General features: G+C 38.9%; 1 protein-coding gene across 9 annotated transcripts in view; it reads right to left on the bottom strand.

Moving 5' to 3' along the window:
* The window catches only part of LOC139757813 (calpain-5-like), a 255,428-nt gene that overhangs the window by 51,630 nt on the left and 184,769 nt on the right, over nucleotides 1–19,029 (bottom strand). For 8 of the 9 annotated variants that reach the window (XM_071678680.1, XM_071678716.1, XM_071678723.1 and 5 more), the window contains 4 exons: nucleotides 18,942–19,019; nucleotides 16,856–17,059; nucleotides 8,954–9,068; nucleotides 8,575–8,771 (listed from right to left, as the gene is read on the bottom strand). In XM_071678680.1, the coding sequence (XP_071534781.1) occupies nucleotides 8,575–8,771; nucleotides 8,954–9,068; nucleotides 16,856–17,059; nucleotides 18,942–19,019 (594 nt within the window). Of the gene's footprint in view, nucleotides 1–5,226; nucleotides 6,403–8,574; nucleotides 8,772–8,953; nucleotides 9,069–16,855; nucleotides 17,060–18,941; nucleotides 19,020–19,029 lie in introns of those variants that run through there. The other variant, XM_071678732.1, reaches the window with a different exon arrangement.

A 19,029-nucleotide genomic window follows, 5' to 3' on the forward strand; every position in this document is an offset into this window, starting at 1 on the left:
TGGAGGTGGAAAGATGGAGTGAAAAAGATTTTGTGTGATCGGGGCCTGAACATGCAGGAGGGTGAAAGGAGGGCAAGGAATAGAGTGAATTAGATCGATGTGGTATACTGGTGTTGACGTGCTGTCAATGGTTTGAATCAGGGCATGTGAAGCGTCTGGGGTAAACCATGGAAAGCTGTGTAGGTATGTATATTTGCGTGTGTGGATGTATGTATATACATGTGTATGGGGGTGGGTTGGGCCATTTCTTTCGTCTGTTTCCCTGTGCTACCTCGCAAACGCGGGAGACAGCGGAAAAAAAACAAAAACATATATATATATATAGGGGATTGGAGATAGGGGATTAAGAATACTTCCCACGTATTCCCTGCGTGTCGTAGAAGGCGACTAAAAGGGGAGGGAGCGGGGGGCTGGAAATCCTCCCCTCTCGTTTTTTTTTTTTAATTTTCCAAAAGAAGGAACAGAAAATTGGGCCAGGTGAGGGTATTCCCTCAAAGGCCCAGTCCTCTGTTCTTAACGCTACCTTGCTAATGCGGGAAATGGCGAATAGTTTGAAAGAAAAAAAAAAAGAAAAATATATATATATATATATATATATATATATATATATATATATATATATATATATATATATATATATATATATTGCTTTGTCGCTGTCTCCTGCGTTTGCGAGGTAGCGCAAGGAAACAGACGAAAGAAATGGCCCAACCCACCCCCATACACATGTATATACATACGTCCACACACGCAAATATACATACCTACACAGCTTTCCATGGTTTACCCCAGACGCTTCACATGCCCTGATTCAATCCACTGACAGCACGTCAACGCCGGTATACCACATCGATCCAATTCACTCTATTCCTTGCCCTCCTTTCACCCTCCTGCATGTTCAGGCCCCGATCACAGAAAATCTTTTTCACTCCATCTTTCCACCTCCAATTTGGTCTCCCACTTCTCCTCGTTCCCTCCACCTCCGATACATATATCCTCTTGGTCAATCTTTCCTCACTCATTCTCTCCATGTGCCCAAACCATTTCAAAACACCCTCTTCTGCTCTCTCAACCATGCTCTTTTTATTTCCACACATCTCTCTTACCCTTACGTTACTTACTCGATCAAACCACCTCACACTACACATTGTCCTCAAACATCTCATTTCCAGCACATCCATCCTCCTGCGCACAACTCTATCCATAGCCCACGCCTCGCAACCATACAACATTGTTGGAACCACTATTCCTTCAAACATACCCATTTTTGCTTTCCGAGATAATGTTCTCGACTTCCACACATTCTTCAAGGCTCCCAGAATTTTCGCCCCCTCCCCCAACCTATGATCCACTTCCGCTTCCATGGTTTTATCCGCTGCCAGATCCACTCCCAGATATCTAAAACACTTTACTTCCTCCAGTTTTTCTCCATTCAAACTTACCTCCCAATTGACTTGACCCTCAACCCTACTGTACCTAATAACCTTGCTCTTATTCACATTTACTCTTAACTTTCTTCTTTCACACATTTTACCAAACTCAGTCACCAGCTTCTGCAGTTTCTCACATGAATCAGCCACCAGCACTGTATCATCAGCGAACAACAACTGACTCACTTCCCAAGCTCTCTCATCCCCAACAGACTTCATACTTGCCCCTCTTTCCAAAACTCTTGCATTCACCTCCCTAACAACCCCATCCATAAACAAATTAAACAACAATGGAGACATCACACACCCCTGCCGCAAACCTACATTCACTGAGAACCAATCACTTTCCTCTCTTCCTACACGTACACATGCCTTACATCCTCGATAAAAACTTCACTGCTTCTAACAACTTGCCTCCCACACCATATATTCTTAATACCTTCCACAGAGCATCTCTATCAACTCTATCATATGCCTTCTCCAGATCCATCAATGCTACATACAAATCCATTTGCTTTTCTAAGTATTTCTCGCATACATTCTTCAAAGCAAACACCTGATCGACACATCCTCTACCACTTCTGAAACCACACTGCTCTTCCCCAATCTGATGCTCTGTACATGCCTTCACCCTCTCAATCAATACCCTCCCATATAATTTACCAGGAATACTCAACAAACTTATACCTCTGTAATTTGAGCACTCACTCTTATCCCCTTTGCCTTTGTACAATGGCACTATGGACGCATTCTGCCAATCCTCAGGCACCTCACCATGAGTCATACATACATTAAATAACCTTACCAACCAGTCAATAATACAGTCTCCCCCTTTTTTAATAAATTCCACTGCAATACCATCCAAACCTCCTGCCTGCCGGCTTTCATCTTCCCCAAAGCTTTTACTACCTCTTCTCTGTTTACCAAATCATTTTCCCTAACCCTCTCACTCTGCACACCACCTCGACCAAAACACCCTATATCTGCTACTCTATCATCAAACACATTCAACAAACCTTCAAAATACTCACTCCATCTCCTTCTCACATCACCACTACTTGTTATCACCTCCCCATTCGTGCCCTTCACTGAAGTTCCCATTTGCTCCCTTGTCTTACGCACTTTATTTACCTCCTTCCAGAACATCTTTTTATTCTCCCTAAAATTTAATGATACTCTCTCACCCCAACTCTCATTTGCCCTCTTTTTCACCTCTTGCACCTTTCTCTTGACCTCCTGTCTCTTTCTTTTATACATCTCCCACTCAATTGCATTTTTTCCCTGCAAAAATCGTCCAAATGCCTCTCTCTTCTCTTTCACTAATAATCTTACTTCTTCATCCCACCACTCACTACCCTTTCTAATTAACCCACCTCCCACTCTTCTCATGCCACAAGCATCTTTTGCGCAATCCATCACTGATTCCCTAAATACATCCCATTCCTCCCCCACTCCCCTTACTTCCATTGTTCTCACCTTTTTCCATTCTGTACTCAGTCTCTCCTGGTACTTCCTCACACAAGTCTCCTTCCCAAGCTCACTTACTCTCACCACCCTCTTCACCCAAACATTCACTCTTCTTTTCTGAAAACCCATACAAATCTTCACCTTAGCCTCCACAAGATAATGATCAGACATCCCTCCAGTTGCACCTCTCAGCACATTTACTTCCAAAATCATTTGCACTCCTTCCCTTTAACTGCCACACATACTCCTCTTTTCTCTTTCACTAGCAACTTCATCATTCAACCATCTTCGTCATCCTTTCTCACCTGACTGCCTCTCACCTTCCACCTGCCACACCCTTCTCTTAAATATGCCAGCACTGCTTCCCTAAATATCTCCTATTCCTCTCTCACTCCCCTTGCTTTCTTTTACCCTCACCTTTTGCCATTCTACACCCAATCTCTCCTTTTATTTCTTAACCTGCATCTCTTTTTTGGGTTTACCTACTTTCACCTTCTTCTCACTCATATAACTTCCTCTTTTCTGAAAACCCCTACAAATCTTCACTCTTACCCCAAGCTAATAATCAGACATTCCAACAGCTGCCCATCTCAACAATTCCCATCTGAGAATAGAGGTAGTTTACAAACATATCAATTAGTATGTTATGCAATTATGCCCTATTACCATCTTTCCTACTCACCTGCTTATACTTATGTATGCCCCATTTTTTAAACCAGGTATTCCCAGTCACCAGTCCTTTTTCAGCACACAATTCCACAAGCTGTTAACCATTTTCACTTCACATACCCCAATTATACCTTCAATTGCCAAATTACTCACTTCATTTAAAATCACTGAATCTCTTGCATCAAAAGAGTTGACACACTCGCTCAGCTGCTCCAAAAACAGTTACCTCTCATCCTCTTCCTTCTCATGGACAGATGCCTAAGCACTAATGTTCACCATTTCTCACAACCCACTCATCTTTACCCACACAAGTATGGAGCTCATTTCCATATACTCTTTCTTACATTTCCAGAACTCCTGCTTCAGCAGAAATGATACCCATTCCTGGGCTCTTGTCCTCATGCCAACCCCTGATATTACTCCCAAAACATTTCCAAACCATTCTTCCCTTTACCCTTGAGCTTTGTTTCACACAGAGCCAGAACATCCAAGTTCCTTTCCTAAAACATACTAACTATCTCTACTTTATTCTCATCTTTGTTACATCCTTACACCTTTAGATATCCAAGCCTGAACCTTTGAGGCTCTTTCTTCAGTTCCATCTTTCAGAAACTGAAATACAAGAAGTAGGGTTTCCAGTCTCCCACTCCAGCCATTTTTGTTGCCTTCTACAAGCTGGAAATACAAAGGTAGAATTCTTTCTCCCCTATCCCAGGGGTTGTGTACGTGTGTGGGCTGATAATAAAAGTCCCACATCTAATGTGTCAGCATTTCCTGAAAAATGAAGTAGTTTTGAAATCATGGGTCAATGGGACTTTGATGCTCTGTCTCCTCAGTTCCAACACCTACTGATGCTATTGAGTTCCTTGTACAATGTAATCTTTAGATCAAACAATTTCTGTTTAAGTGACCAGGTATTTCAGGAAGAGAATTGTGCTGATGGGGACAAAGGAAATGGAGCTAGTAGTTTTTTTGCCCATGTTGGAAACACTTGTAAATATTTCTGGAATTAATCAGAATGCTGTCATTGCTGTCTGACAGTCTGTCCACTACTGAAACTTGCGAAAAATTTTACTGCAATAAGAAACAACTGAAAAAAGGTGAATAAACTGAATGGTGGCTCAAGAACTTTTGTTTTGGATTTATCATTTTTGTATATTGGATAGCTTTGTACTGTTGAGGTGATGCTTACTGTAGAATGTAGGCAGATGTCATTGTTGATGGCACTGTTTAAGAGGGAGGTTGGATTTTTTTTTTTTATTCTCTAACCAGATCTCCTCTGGGTTTGGTGTATTTCATAGTAAAATTCATTCACCATCATAGTCTTCGTATTCACAGCATCTTTCTTTCATGGGACTATTTTCTGGGTTTAGGTGTGGATTGCCTTAAAGGAACTGGGCACATGGAGTGATGACTGTGCTCCTGCTGGCCAAGTGCATTCATGTTTGGGGTATCTGTAGATGATCGTTATGGATGGGTTACATGACTCTGTTGTAAATGTTTTTGTCTCTACTGTCTGCTGATTGTGATGTATGTGGTGTCTAAGAGCTGCAAGTTATGTAGCATGACTTGATTCATATATGTAATTTGGATTACTATTTGGCTTTATTTTCTGAATCTTTCATACATCCACATATTATGGTGAATTACAGTACACCCAGAATGTGGTGAACTTTGGATAGAGTGTTCATCTGTACAATGTGCATCTTGTGTGAAGTATTTTGATAAAGTGGAAAAGGTTTTCATTTTCCAAGGGGATTTTATGATTAGCCTTAGATTTAGGATGACTGAATTTTTCTTAAGGGCTGTTTTATACTATCAAGTGTTGACTTGACTGTTTCTTGTTTTAGGATTTCCATTTATTTTTTCATATTTGGAGTGACTGCAGGAGGAAAATTTGCACTGACCTTTACAAAAAAAAATGCATATGAGTGTTTGTACAAAAAATCCTGCTGTGAAAGCCACTATAACTGGCATACCTAATACAAAGTGTGTAAGATAAAGGACCATGACCAAAAATGAAGCATTTGAAACAGGGAATACATATGGAATAACATTATAGCTGGTGTGGCCCATTCAAACCTTAGATGATGGTGGACCTTTAAATCTACTTCTGACAGTGCTGGTGTTAGCATGAATCCATCACTACAACTCTAACCCTCTTGATCCTCTGACATCCTATCTACAGGTATGTCTGGAACAATACTTGGTTTGAGCTTCATGATTCTCTTTACCACCAGAATCTTAATCCTTTTCGATTCAAACACTGGGTATAACCATCAATGCATAACTTGAGTACTGGCTTTTTTCTAAGGGCAACATTTTCAGAAAATATTTACCTCTTGTGAATTTCTTCTTTGGTGAAATTTTGATCAATAGGCCTTTTGCTTCCATAAGAATACTCTTGCCCATTTAATGGCAGAATTGAACACTTGAACTGTTATTTGCCTTGTCTATCACATTTTTTCTAATGGAGAAATATTGGATGAGGAGCTTATCCCAAATCTCACTGCAGCTTCTGTGCAAAGCAAAGTGAATTTTCTGACATACTTGTTAAAAGTTGAGATTTTGATGGCTTCAGTCACTTGGTTTGGATGATTGAAATCATTAGTGCCATTACTCAACTTCACCAAAACAACTGCTGGCTGTTCTTCTTTGCTTCTAGTTATTTTAAAGGGAACAATAGGAACTTGTTGGGCATTGTCATATGATTCCTTATGTTCCTATCAACCTTGTTTATTAGCTGGAATCATTCCAATCTCCCTCTTTTCATTTGCTTCCACATCCTTGCCCAGCAGCACACGTCCATATATACCAACTGCATTCATATTTACACCTATCATCAAAAAATAAACATTAGTCCAGTAATTGAGATTGCTAAATTCAGTGCATGAAAACAGCACCAACACATTCACTTGCTACCAGGCTGGTTGGCAAAATCCATTTCACACATCCCTTTTGTATCATGTACTTACAGTATTAACCCTGGGGATGGGGGAGAAAGAATACTTCCCACATATTCCCTGCATGTCATAGAAGGTGACTAAAAGTGGAGGGACTGGAAAGCCTCCCCTCTCATTTTCTACTTTTCCAAAAAAAGGAACTGAGAAGGGGGCCAAGTGAGAATATTCCCTCAAAGGCTCAGTCCTCTGTTCTTAACGCTACCTCACTTACACGGACAATGGCAAATTTGTATGAAAAGAAAAAACCTTACAATATTGTGTACATAATAAATTCTTACTTTCTATAAGCATTATCAACTTATCTACACATCATTTACACAGAAACATCATTTTTTACATGAATAAGAGAAAAATAACCTTATTTTCCTCAAAAATATACACAGTAATACAATAGATATTTTTCTTTTATTGTGAAAACGAATTCGGTAGTCCACATACAAATCTGGTTTCCTGCCCTGATGATGCAGTTACACTGATGATTTACGGTTGACTGTAAAGGGTGACTGTTTGCCCAGCATGTCAGTAAGTTGGTAGTAATATTTACAGAAAAGGATGTGGAATAATAGATCAGCTGAAAATTCAAATGAAGACCCAAAGTTATATAGCAACAAATGTGGCTCCAACAGCATAATATGTCTGACCACAAACATGGATCAGTGCAATGAAGTGAAAGGTTAAAAATATAGTAGTCATGATCATGTTGTATGGCAGCGAGTCTTGGGCCTTGAGTTCAAAAGAAAGGTAAAGGGTGGATGCACTGGAAACAAAATGCCTGAGGAAGATACATGGTGTGAAGCAAGCAGGTCATGTAAGGAATAATAGTATCAGCGAGGGGTATGACAGTTGGCAGAGTCTTACTAGGAAGGCCAACATGCCATGGTGTGCTGAAATGTGTGGGAATCCAGAGAGGGTGAACAAAGAAACACTAAGAAGGTCTATTCATCAGAAGATCAGGGAGAAGATGGAAGGATGGAGTGAAGGAAGCCTTTGGGATTACAAAACCTGAACATTCAAAAGGGTAAGAAGTATGCATTGGATGGAATTAATAGGATCAATGCACTATAAGGGGAAAATAATTTGCTGTCAGTGGAATGAACTAGAGCATATGATGCTATCAGTAAACCATGGAGGAGCTTGTGTAGCTTGGTTATGTATGGTAGGTTCCAGTTATGGTACCTTATACATGGCTGCTAGATACTGGATGTGTGCAAATAGGGCTATTAATTGCTTCTTCCTAATGCTACCTCTCTAAAGCAGATAAATAAATTAGGTATAAAAAAACAGAGAAGAATTACTATAAAAGTAACAAAAGAAATGGAGAACTGCAACCATATAAAACAACTCCCACTAACTCTTGAAATAAGAAAAGTTTGCAAAAATGTTCATAGATACCCAAGACTGCTTTATGGAACTTTATAATAACTAGGTGGGACTTAATTCCAGTAGCTCAGTGTAAGGTGGTACTGTGGCAAGGGTCAATGCTGAGACAGAAAAGCTGGGGTTCTACATATAAGGTCATCCCAAATCACCTAAACACACTTTCCTAATTAATCATGAAAAGAATCCTATCCAAGACCTTAGATCTTGGATTTGGGCATACTGCAAGCAAAATTCTTTTTTCAGTACTCTCATTCAAATCTCTCACAGTTTTTCAAGTTTTTCATTCTCTATACATTTGGAACTTGTAGCTCATTCTATTAGTATCATTGCATTATCTATATTTAGCATTACTCCAGAATTTCAGTTTTTTGTGGCACTCCTTTCTATTGGAGCATCAAAAACTTAACTAGGAATTTTCACACCGTATCATCAGTAAAAACACTAAACAACCATGGTAATGTAATGCATCCCTGTCTTACTCCATCTCAAATATCAGACCAATCACTCAGTCCCACATTCCCCATTATCAACACTCTAGTCTCTTTATAAAGATCTTCACAGCCTTAAGAATTTTCAACGCATACTTTAGAAAGTTAGCAAATTTCACAGTGCTATTTTTTTTTAATTCACTTCATTCCAATTGAAAAACATTAATTAAGACATACCTAGCATCAGGATCTTTTGATGTAAACATTCTTAAGATAAACTCTCCAGTTTCATCTGGCTTGAAGGTCGTAGGAATAATAACGTAACGCCCTTGTTTCAACTGTTCTCGTAGGAAAATAGCTCTTGTGCGGATGTAATCTGATGTTGCAACACTATCATGAATACGGTGAACACGATATCTTCGATTCTCTTCAACCTGCAATAAATGAAAAAAGAAAAGTCATAGTAAAAACCTTTATACTTTTGTTTCATTTGTGAATGAGATATTCATTAAATCTGAAAGGATAAAAGTTCTTTATAGGTCTCAAAGTTGAGAACTCAGTTCCTAAATATATAAATATGAGTACAACCATTATCACAAAAACATATATCACAAACCTTCATAATATGGAAGCCAATAACAAGACTTTGAATGCCATCCTGTTTACGATCTCGAGTGTCTTTTTGCATTAACTGGAATATGACATCATCTGTTTCATCTTTGATATCAAACCTAAAATGCAAACAAAGATGTTGTATGATAAATCTTTTAAAGGAAAACAAAAGAATCAGTTACATCAATATATCCTTTATATAACTCCATGTCCCCTTTTACAAGGCTCCTGCAGATTTGAGATTGCACAACAATCAGAAGCAAGGAAGTGATGGACTCTCCTTTGGAACACATGAAGTCTCAACATTACTATTCTCTTTTGTCAACTGATGATGAGACAGCCTCAACAAAGTTGACTTTTTACTTATGGTGTAACCATAAGCAGGAAGAGTCCAAGAACAATGACTCTTTTTTTTTATATTATACTTAAACGCCGTTTCCCGCATCAGTGAGGTAGTGCAAGGAAACAGGTGAGATCGGCCCAACCTACCCACATACACATGTATATACATAAACGCCCACACATGCACATACATACCTAAACATTTCAACGTATACATACATATACATACACAGACATATACATATATACATATGTACATATTCATACATGCTGCCTTCATCCATTCCCGTCGCCACCCCACCACACATGAAATAGCACACACACACACACACAAATGCCCTGCAAGGTAGCGCTAGGAAAACCCTTGTGTCATGGAATGCAGAATGACAGATATTGCTGAAGAGTGAAATGCCTTCAATGAAAAACAAGAAATATGAAATATTTAGTTTGGTAATACAAGAGGTAGTTCTATTGCTCAACGTTATAATGTTCTGCATCAGGTAAATATTGTTTAGCTCCATATGCACATGAATATTTTGTTATGGTAGTGTTGCCTTCTGTGCTGAAAAAACTTTTGCAGACTTTTTGCAGTCTTTTGGGTATTGTTATCTAAATATTACAGGAACTTTATGGGAAGATTCACCTAACATCAGCTTAAAGTTTCAAAGCCTTAGAAAAGATGGAACATGGAAGCACTGTGCACGCAATCATAAACCAATTTCTCAATGCTTCAAATGGCATTCCTACCGCACCAGATTTTCATAAAACCTTCCACAAAGCATCTCCATCAACCCACTCATATGCTTTCTCCATATGCATAAATGCCAAATACAAATCCTTCAGTTGAAGTTTTTCTCACAAACATTTTTTGATGCAAAGACCTGATCCATCACACCTGACAACACATTGTTCCTCCCCAATTTGATGCTCTGTGTGTAACAAAACCCTCCTAATCGCTACTTTCTCATACAACTTACCAAGTACGCTAAATAAACTTATTCCTCTGTCGTTCAAACACTCACCTTTATCTTTTACAATAGCACTATATATGCATTTCCCCAATCCTCAGGTACTTTACCCTGACCCATATATACAATGAAAATCCGAACTAACCAATCCCCTTTCTTAAGAAATATAACCACAATATCATACACTCCAGCCATCTTGCCATATTCCTTGTTTACATGAGCTTACATGAGAAAGACTGACAACAGGAGGTCTGATTGGCCCATGACTGGGTTGTCTGATAAAAAAGAAAGATTCAACTTGACAAAAAAATGAAATTCCACTCAGTACTTTTTTAAGCTATCATCAACTCCCCGCCTTCTAGTGTCTCCATTACTGCTGTTGTTTATACATTTATTTCTGGCATTTTTCTCAAAGTATACCTGAGTTTATACAATATTCGTCTAAACAACTTTCGAAGGTATTTATAATTTTAGCATTCACTACATCTGATGGTAACTTATTAAAGTGCTCAACACACCTATAGGAAAAGAAGCTTTTTCCCACATTCATGCTGCATCTTTTAGCTTTGAGTTTTATTCCATTTGTCCTAGTAACCGTATTTTCTTTTATTTTGAAAAGATGCTCGTGGTTTTCTTCATCAAAGTTGTTCAGAATTTTGAACACTTGGGTCAAGTCGCCGTGAAGTCTGCAGTTTTTAAGGGAGAAGCAATCCAATCATTTTAGCCTCTCTTTGTATGTCTGATTTCTAAAGGAAGGGATCAGTTTTGTTGTGCATCTTTGTACTTGCTCTAATTATTCCTCATCTCTTTTGTAGTTTGGGGACCATAACTGGACTGAATATTCAAGGTGTGGTCTTACAAGAGAATCATAGTGTGAAAATTGTTTCTTGTCTCTTATAATCTGTTTCTGGCTATGAAACCTAACATTTGGTTACCTTTTTTAATTGCTGCTAGACACTGTTTAGTATATTTCAGATTGTTGTGAAAGACAACTCTGAGGTTTTCTTCATTTACTTTAGTTAGAGAGTTTCCAAAGTCTGTAGTCATAACATATATTCTTGTCTCCAAAGTGCATAACTTTAAACTTGTCTACATCAAACTTCATTTGCCACCTGTCTGACCACTCTGCTAGTAAGTTAAGATCTCTTTGAATCATTTTGCAGTCCCACTTGTTTACAGCTTTACCTCCTAGTTTAGTATCTTCAGCAAATTTGGAGACCTCAGATATGAGACCGAGTTGTTGGTCATTAATGTACATTATGAAAAGAATTGGGCCTAGGACCAAACCCTGTAATACACCAGTCATTATGTCTAGCCAATCTGAGGCTTCACCATTTAATATTACACATTGTTTTCTTCCTGTAAGCCAGTCTCTGACCCATGTACAGACTTCTTCACCGATTCTGTGTGCTTTGAGTTTATGTAAAAGTCTCTTGTGAGGTACTTTATCGAAAGCCTTTTTGACAGTAATTTTTCATCCCAATTCTGATAAATGACATTAAAAATTCCAGCAAATTCATCAGGCAGGATCTTCTATAGCAGAAACCATGTTGGTTGTCCAATATCTTGTGTTTTAGAAACGTGACAATTTTATCTCATTTTTTTTCCATCATTTCACTTAACACCTTTTGTCTCCTTTTTTATATATTGTAGTAACATTTGCTAGCTTCCAGTCAGTTGGTACCTGACCATCCAATAAAGATTTGTTGAATATTTTTGTTATGAGATGTATCAGCTGTCTCCTGACCTCCTTTAAATATCTTGGAGCTAACTTATCTGGGCCATTGGATTTGTTAGGATTTAATTGGTCCAGGTATTTAAGTACTTCAGAGTCCTTTATTTCTCTAACCTTCAACTCTTCATCAGATCCCTGAAACATTTTCGTTGGTTGCAGTATTCGATGTGTTTCTTCAATTATGAATAGAGAATCAAAAGAATAATTGAGTATGGTAGCCATTTTCTTGTCATCAGTAGTTAGTGTGTCATGTCCATTTCATAATTGTCCAATTCCTTCTTGTACTGTCTTCCTTTATCTTACGTATCTGAAGAATTCCTTAGGATTATTATTAACTTTCAAGGAAATTATTTTTCTTCCTCGTGTTTACTCTGTCTTATGACTTTTTTACACTCTTTTTGGATTCTGATTAATCCCTGGCAATTTTCATTGGTTCTAATGGTAAGAATTTCTGATGTTTCCTTCTTTTGGCAAATTAGTCCTATTCTCCTATTCATCCATGATGGTTTTGAAATACTGCAAGTTCTCTTTGTAATTTGTGGAATATGCTTATTTTCAATCTTGAGTAGCGTATTTTTTTAATTATCCCACATTTCCTCCACCGTGTAATCATCAACAAGTTTTGTCCAGTCGGTAATGCAAATTTCTTGTCTAATGTTTTCAAAATCTGCTCATCTGTAATCTGGGATTAAGAGTTTCTTGTCATTTATTTCATAATCTAAATTTATCTATAATCTACTTAAACTGTAATCACGGTTTGACAAACTCTCCCTTAATTTTCAAGAGTGGATTAAGTTTGTGTCATTGGTGAGGACAAGATCAAGAATGTTTTTACCTCTAGTTGGTTTATTAGTCAACTGTTCTAGAAAAGTGTTTTCAATCAGTTCCATTTGTCTCAATCCGTCTCAGTCACCTGTTAAAGTGTTCCAGTTTATGTTCGGACTGTTGAAGTCTCCAACTATTATAACCTCTTTACTATCTATTAGTTTTGATTCTATTGTATAATATCTTATCTTCCTCTTCTTTTTGCTTAGGAGGTCTGTAAATATCACCAAAACGTAGTTTACTGTTCAACATGTCAGAATTGTCAATATAAAGAGTGTGTGTGTGTGTGTGTGTGTGTTATCAACAAAGCTCAAAACTCCACCACCTACCCCTTACAAGCGATCTTTCGCAAATATTTTGTATCCTGGTACAGCTAACTCAGCTATAAAGTACCTACTCTCAGAGTTTTCAGTAACTGCATAGGATATAAGTTCATCACATTTCGTAATGATGCTCCAGGCATTTGTGTATATTAAACTTATTTTCTTCTGAGTTGACTTCTGGACTGAATTTGCCTTTTTTTTTTTTTCTGTCGGTATGCATGATTGTATTATCACTGTTAATGTCTGTGTGTGCAGCAGTGGGAGAGAGACACAGTTCTCCTTCTGTATTGGGTTCACCGCCTTACTTTGACCCTCCCCATACTGGACCCAACTAGAATCATTCCTAAAAGATACCTGAGTTGACCTGCACCTGTGCTCACCCACTACTTATACTGCCAGAGTTGTCCCCAACTTGACCTTTCTTTGCTAACTTCTCTGCCTGTGAGGTTACAACTACTAGCCGAGAATCCCTACCACCAAGGTCCCATCCATCCTCTACCTTGTTCCTCAGATCCCGTTCACACTCTGACTCCACCCGTACTTACATTACACCCCACAGCTACTCCCTCACCCTCCCCTACTCTCCTAGTTCATTAGCTAGACTGTCATTTGCTCCTGAGTAGTGTATCTATCAAAAAAAAAGGCCTAATATTCACATCAAGTACTCTGCCAAGGCAGGCTTTCCCTATTCCATTTCAGTGAAAACCATTCCATCATGACTAAATTGGTCCCACAGGTTTATACTTAACACACTATCCTCCTTCCTATAGAGAGCTTCCATTCTTCTGTTTATCCCAGCATTCTTTTGGTACAGAAATCGAGATCATACCTTGGCAGCAACCCTAATATTGTCAGCTTCCTACAACTTTCCTTAAACTTGTTAATTTATTTATTTATATTTATTTTGCTTTGTCGCTGTCTCCCGCATTTGTGAGGTAGCGCAAGGAAACAGAAGAAAGGAATGGCCCAACCCAACCCCATACAGATGTATATACATACACGTCCACACACGCAAATATACATACCTATACATCTCAATGTACACATATATATACACACACAGACATATACATATATACACATGTACATAATTCATACTGTTTGCCTTTATTTATTCCCATCGCCACCTCGCCACACATGGAATAACATCCCCCTCCCCCCTTATGTGTGCGAGGTAGCGCTAGGAAAAGACAACAAAGGCCCCATTCGTTCACACTCAGTCTCTAGCTGTCATGTAATAATGCCCAAAACCACAGCTCCCTTTCCACATCCAGGCCCCACACAACTTTCCATGGTTTACCCCAGATGCTTCACATGCCCTGATTCAATCCAATGACAGCACGTCGACCCCAGTATACCACATTGATCCAATTCACTCTATTCCTTGCCCGCCTTTCACCCTCCTGCATGTTCAGGCCCCGATCACTCAAAATCTTTTTCACTCCATCTTTCCACCTCCAATTTGGTCTCCCGCTTCCTCTCGTTCCCTCCACCTCCAACATATATCCTCTTGGTCAATCTTTCCTCACTCATTCTCTCCATGAGCCCAAACCATTTCAAAACACCCTCTTCTGCTCTCTCAATAAGTTCCCTATACCTTGCTACTATTCCTTCCAATCTCCCATTAATTGCATCGTTTGATCCCACCTGAACAACAATAATCACATTCTCAGGATTGTTTGAGACTATGCAGTTAAACTTATCTAGGATATGTTTTAGCACCTGCAAAACACAAATTCTTCCTATTTCTACCCATCACATAGAACTCTTGGTCCTGATATCTGACTACAGAGTCCCCGACCATGGTGATGCTACGATCATCCTGTACTTGATCATCTAGTACACTAAACCTATTGAGTGGAGTTTGTTCAGTTGTTCAGTAGTGGGGCGACAAGGTTTCCTCACAGGCTGGAAGGTGGAAGTAAGTACCTTCCAGCTTCATCTCTGTGGTTGCTATCCTACTATCTAAACTATCTACCTTAGATGATATACCTGTGTCTGTTTCCTGTATCACAACTGCTTCATCACTAAGAACCCAGCTTCCTCATCCCACTCTTTCATCCTAACATCTAGTTTCTCCAAGGCTTTGCTGTTTTTCCTAACACCTAGTAAAAGCCTGTCAAATACATCACAGAACAAACAAGAAGCGTACTCACCTTCATCTCGGACAAAAAAGTCCCTGGTGCACTCCCAATAGCATCTAGAGCAAGCAACTCAAGAAGATGGAGCCATATTCTAGGATTTTCACTAGGTTTTAAAAATTATACTGATTCAAAAAGACTTCACAAAGATTCAATTGTGTCACTAAGCAGCACACAAAAAGACCTGTTTGAAACTGGGTCGGCGAGCGCATCAGTAAAGCATGTCTGTCCTCGACAAGGGTTGGCGGCCAAGTGACAAGGGATGGCGGCCAAGTACAAGGGTCGGTAACCAAGTGACAGGGGATGGCGGCCAAGAGACAAGGGTTGGCAGCGTCTTGCACGTGGCATTCATCATCTCTTCTCTCTTCATTTAAACACTTTCCATATTTCTTCTTGTGCCAGGCATTCACCACCTATTCTCTCTTCGTTGAACCGATTACCATGACTGTTCTTTTCACGTGTCACCAAACCCTCCATCTGGCACATATCATCAAGCACCTTTAACTATCCTTCAAAGTATTCATTCTGTCTCCTCTTCACCTCATCACTGCCTTTTATCACTTCTATTTGCCCCCTTTCCTGATGTCCCCTATTTGCTCTCTTGGTTTTTGAACACTATTACTTGTCTTCCAAAATATCTTATTCTCCCCAAAGTATGCTGATATTCATTAACCCAAAATCTCATTTGCTCTTTTTTTCAGCCCCTGCACCTTCCTCTTGATCTCCTACTACTTTTAAACTATGGGGTATAGAAGCTTGAAATTCATATAACATATCAACTAAAATAATGCAAGTAGAAAATCCAAATTCTGTAACTCTCTGGAATTCTGATGATTGCATTCTGTTTATGATATATGTATCATCTATGTTTACAATTCACCAAAATTCCATTGTTATACCATACAAAACATCAGATGTAAAATTACATAATATATAAAGAGTGGAGAAAACAGAATCATTCCTACATGTTCCATTATGGCACTCGACAAAGACACAGCATTTTATGTAATATTTATAATAACATTTTAATGACTCTTGATGATTGTACTGGTGGTATTCTATATAATTATTTGTTATTCAGTATGACAAGGGAATGAATTACAAACAAATTTATAAACATAACAGTATTAGAATTTACTGTACATCATCGGCTAATCATTTATGAACAGACATACATCTATATAAAAAAAGACGAACAACTAAAAATAATGTAACAAATCAGATTTGCTTGTAAGCATTTACAGGGCAATGACCAATAGTTGCTGCACACTTGGTTCACCTCATGGATGAGAGCTGGGCCCATAGAGTGTTAAATATGCATGTCAGAATTTATCTATCTACATAAAAAAATCACTATATATCTCTAACCAATATTTCATCAAATCAAGGAATGCTCCTACACTGTAGTATATGTTTACTCTCTTCTGATGTGTATGCTGAGAGTTGATCAAAATACCATCTTTGGCCCGATAACAAGTAATCTCACTATTCACTCAGACTTATCTGGAACAATTTAATTCCAAAGGCAAAATTCTCAGGGCATGTATTCAAAAACTAATAAAAGTAACTTACCTATACTGTGGATTGCGTAAAAATGTATCCTTGTGATTAGGACATCCTCCAGCTCTATCTGTATTGTGTCCACGAACACCAATTGTCCAAGAACTGAAGAATATTGACTCATACCAGGTTTTACTGAAGCTTAAGAACTTTGTGTTGATGAGGAAACAGATGGAAAGGTCTGTGAAATGCTGTACAAAATCCTCAAATGTCATCCTGCAAAGAGTTATGAAAATCACTGTACAGTTTCACTGCACAAAGATATCAGGCTTAAGGGACTAATTTGCTTTAATGTTAAGATATTCAGTTCAGAAAAATTCAAATTAAAACAATAAAAAAATAGCACGCTTTCCGTTACATTTCTACACTTCTCCCCACTTGAACCAGTCACCACTATGCCTAAGCATCCAGCGATAAGTGGGCCTGTTTAAGATACTGAATGAACCTGGACAGGGGTCTAGTGCTCCAGCAGTGGCTCACTGTTATGGCATTAATAAGAGTAGCATAGACACCATACACAAAGTCTGCTGATTAAAATAAAGGAAGGTGAATCAAAAAACCTAACTCAATTAGAAAGGAAATTCTAAGAAAACATATGATAAAAAGATGGTGAGTTTCAGCCTAAGTTAAGTTTTACCATATATATTAGTGAAAAGTTTTTATCGAGGATGTAAGGCATGTGTACGTGTAGGAAGAGAGGAAAGTGATTGGTTCTCAGTGAATGTAGGTTTGCGGCAGGGGTGTGTGATGTCTCCATGGTTGTTTAATTTGTTTATGGATGGGGTTGTTAGGGAGGTAAATGCAAGAGTTTTGGAAAGAGGGGCAAGTATGAAGTCTGTTGGGGATGAGAGAGCTTGGGAAGTGAGTCAGTTGTTGTTCGCTGATGATACAGCGCTGGTGGCTGATTCATGTGAGAAACTGCAGAAGCTGGTGACTGAGTTTGGTAAAGTGTGTGGAAGAAGAAAGTTAAGAGTAAATGTGAATAAGAGCAAGGTTATTAGGTACAGTAGGGTTGAGGGTCAAGTCAATTGGGAGGTGAGTTTGAATGGAGAAAAACTGGAGGAAGTGAAGTGTTTTAGATATCTGGGAGTGGATCTGGCAGCGGATGGAAACATGGAAGCGGAAGTGGATCATAGGGTGGGGGAGGGGGCGAAAATCCTGGGGGCCTTGAAGAATGTGTGGAAGTCGAGAACATTATCTCGGAAAGCAAAAATGGGTATGTTTGAAGGAATAGTGGTTCCAATAATGTTGTATGGTTGCGAGGCGTGGGCTATGGATAGAGTTGTGCGCAGGAGGATGGATGTGCTGGAAATGAGATGTTTGAGGACAATGTGTGGTGTGAGGTGGTTTGATCGAGTGAGTAACGTAAGGGTAAGAGAGATGTGTGGAAATAAAAAGAGCGTGGTTGAGAGAGCAGAAGAGGGTGTTTTGAAGTGGTTTGGGCACATGGAGAGAATGAGTGAGGAAAGATTGACCAAGAGGATATATGTGTCGGAGGTGGAGGGAACGAGGAGAAGAGGGAGACCAAATTGGAGGTGGAAAGATGGAGTGAAAAAGATTTTGTGTGATCGGGGCCTGAACATGCAGGAGGGTGAAAGGAGGGCAAGGAATAGAGTGAATTGGAGCGATGTGGTATACCGGGGTTGACGTGCTGTCAGTGGATTGAATCAAGGCATGTGAAGCGTCTGGGGTAAACCATGGAAAGCTGTGTAGGTATGTATATTTGCGTGTGTGGACGTATGTATATACATGTGTATGGGGGGGGGGTTGGGCCATTTCTTTCGTCTGTTTCCTTGCGCTACCTACGCGGGAGACAGCGACAAAGCATAAAAAAAAAAAAAAAAAAATTAGACTCAAACAAAAAAAAGTTAGAGAATCAAGCAGAAATACATTTGAATGCCAAAAAAGGAGTTTGGCAAGGTAGAGGAAAGGTTAAGAGTGAGGTATGTAAATCAAGACTGCAAAGTTATAACTAAATTTACGAGGGAGTGCATTACTTGAGAAGATAGTGGAAGCAGAAATTGTATACATGAAAACCAGAGGCAGGGCTAGATAAGTGCAAAAGAAAAGCAAAAGGTACATTTTTAATAAAACTCACCAGAATTCACCATCATCTTCAAAAGTTAATCCTAGTTTTTCCCGTTCAGATGCTGAAACCTTTGACCATTCTGGTGATCTGTATAATA

This window comes from Panulirus ornatus, chromosome 2, assembly GCF_036320965.1.
Source record: "Panulirus ornatus isolate Po-2019 chromosome 2, ASM3632096v1, whole genome shotgun sequence".
In the NCBI taxonomy this organism is placed as follows: domain Eukaryota; kingdom Metazoa; phylum Arthropoda; class Malacostraca; order Decapoda; family Palinuridae; genus Panulirus; species Panulirus ornatus.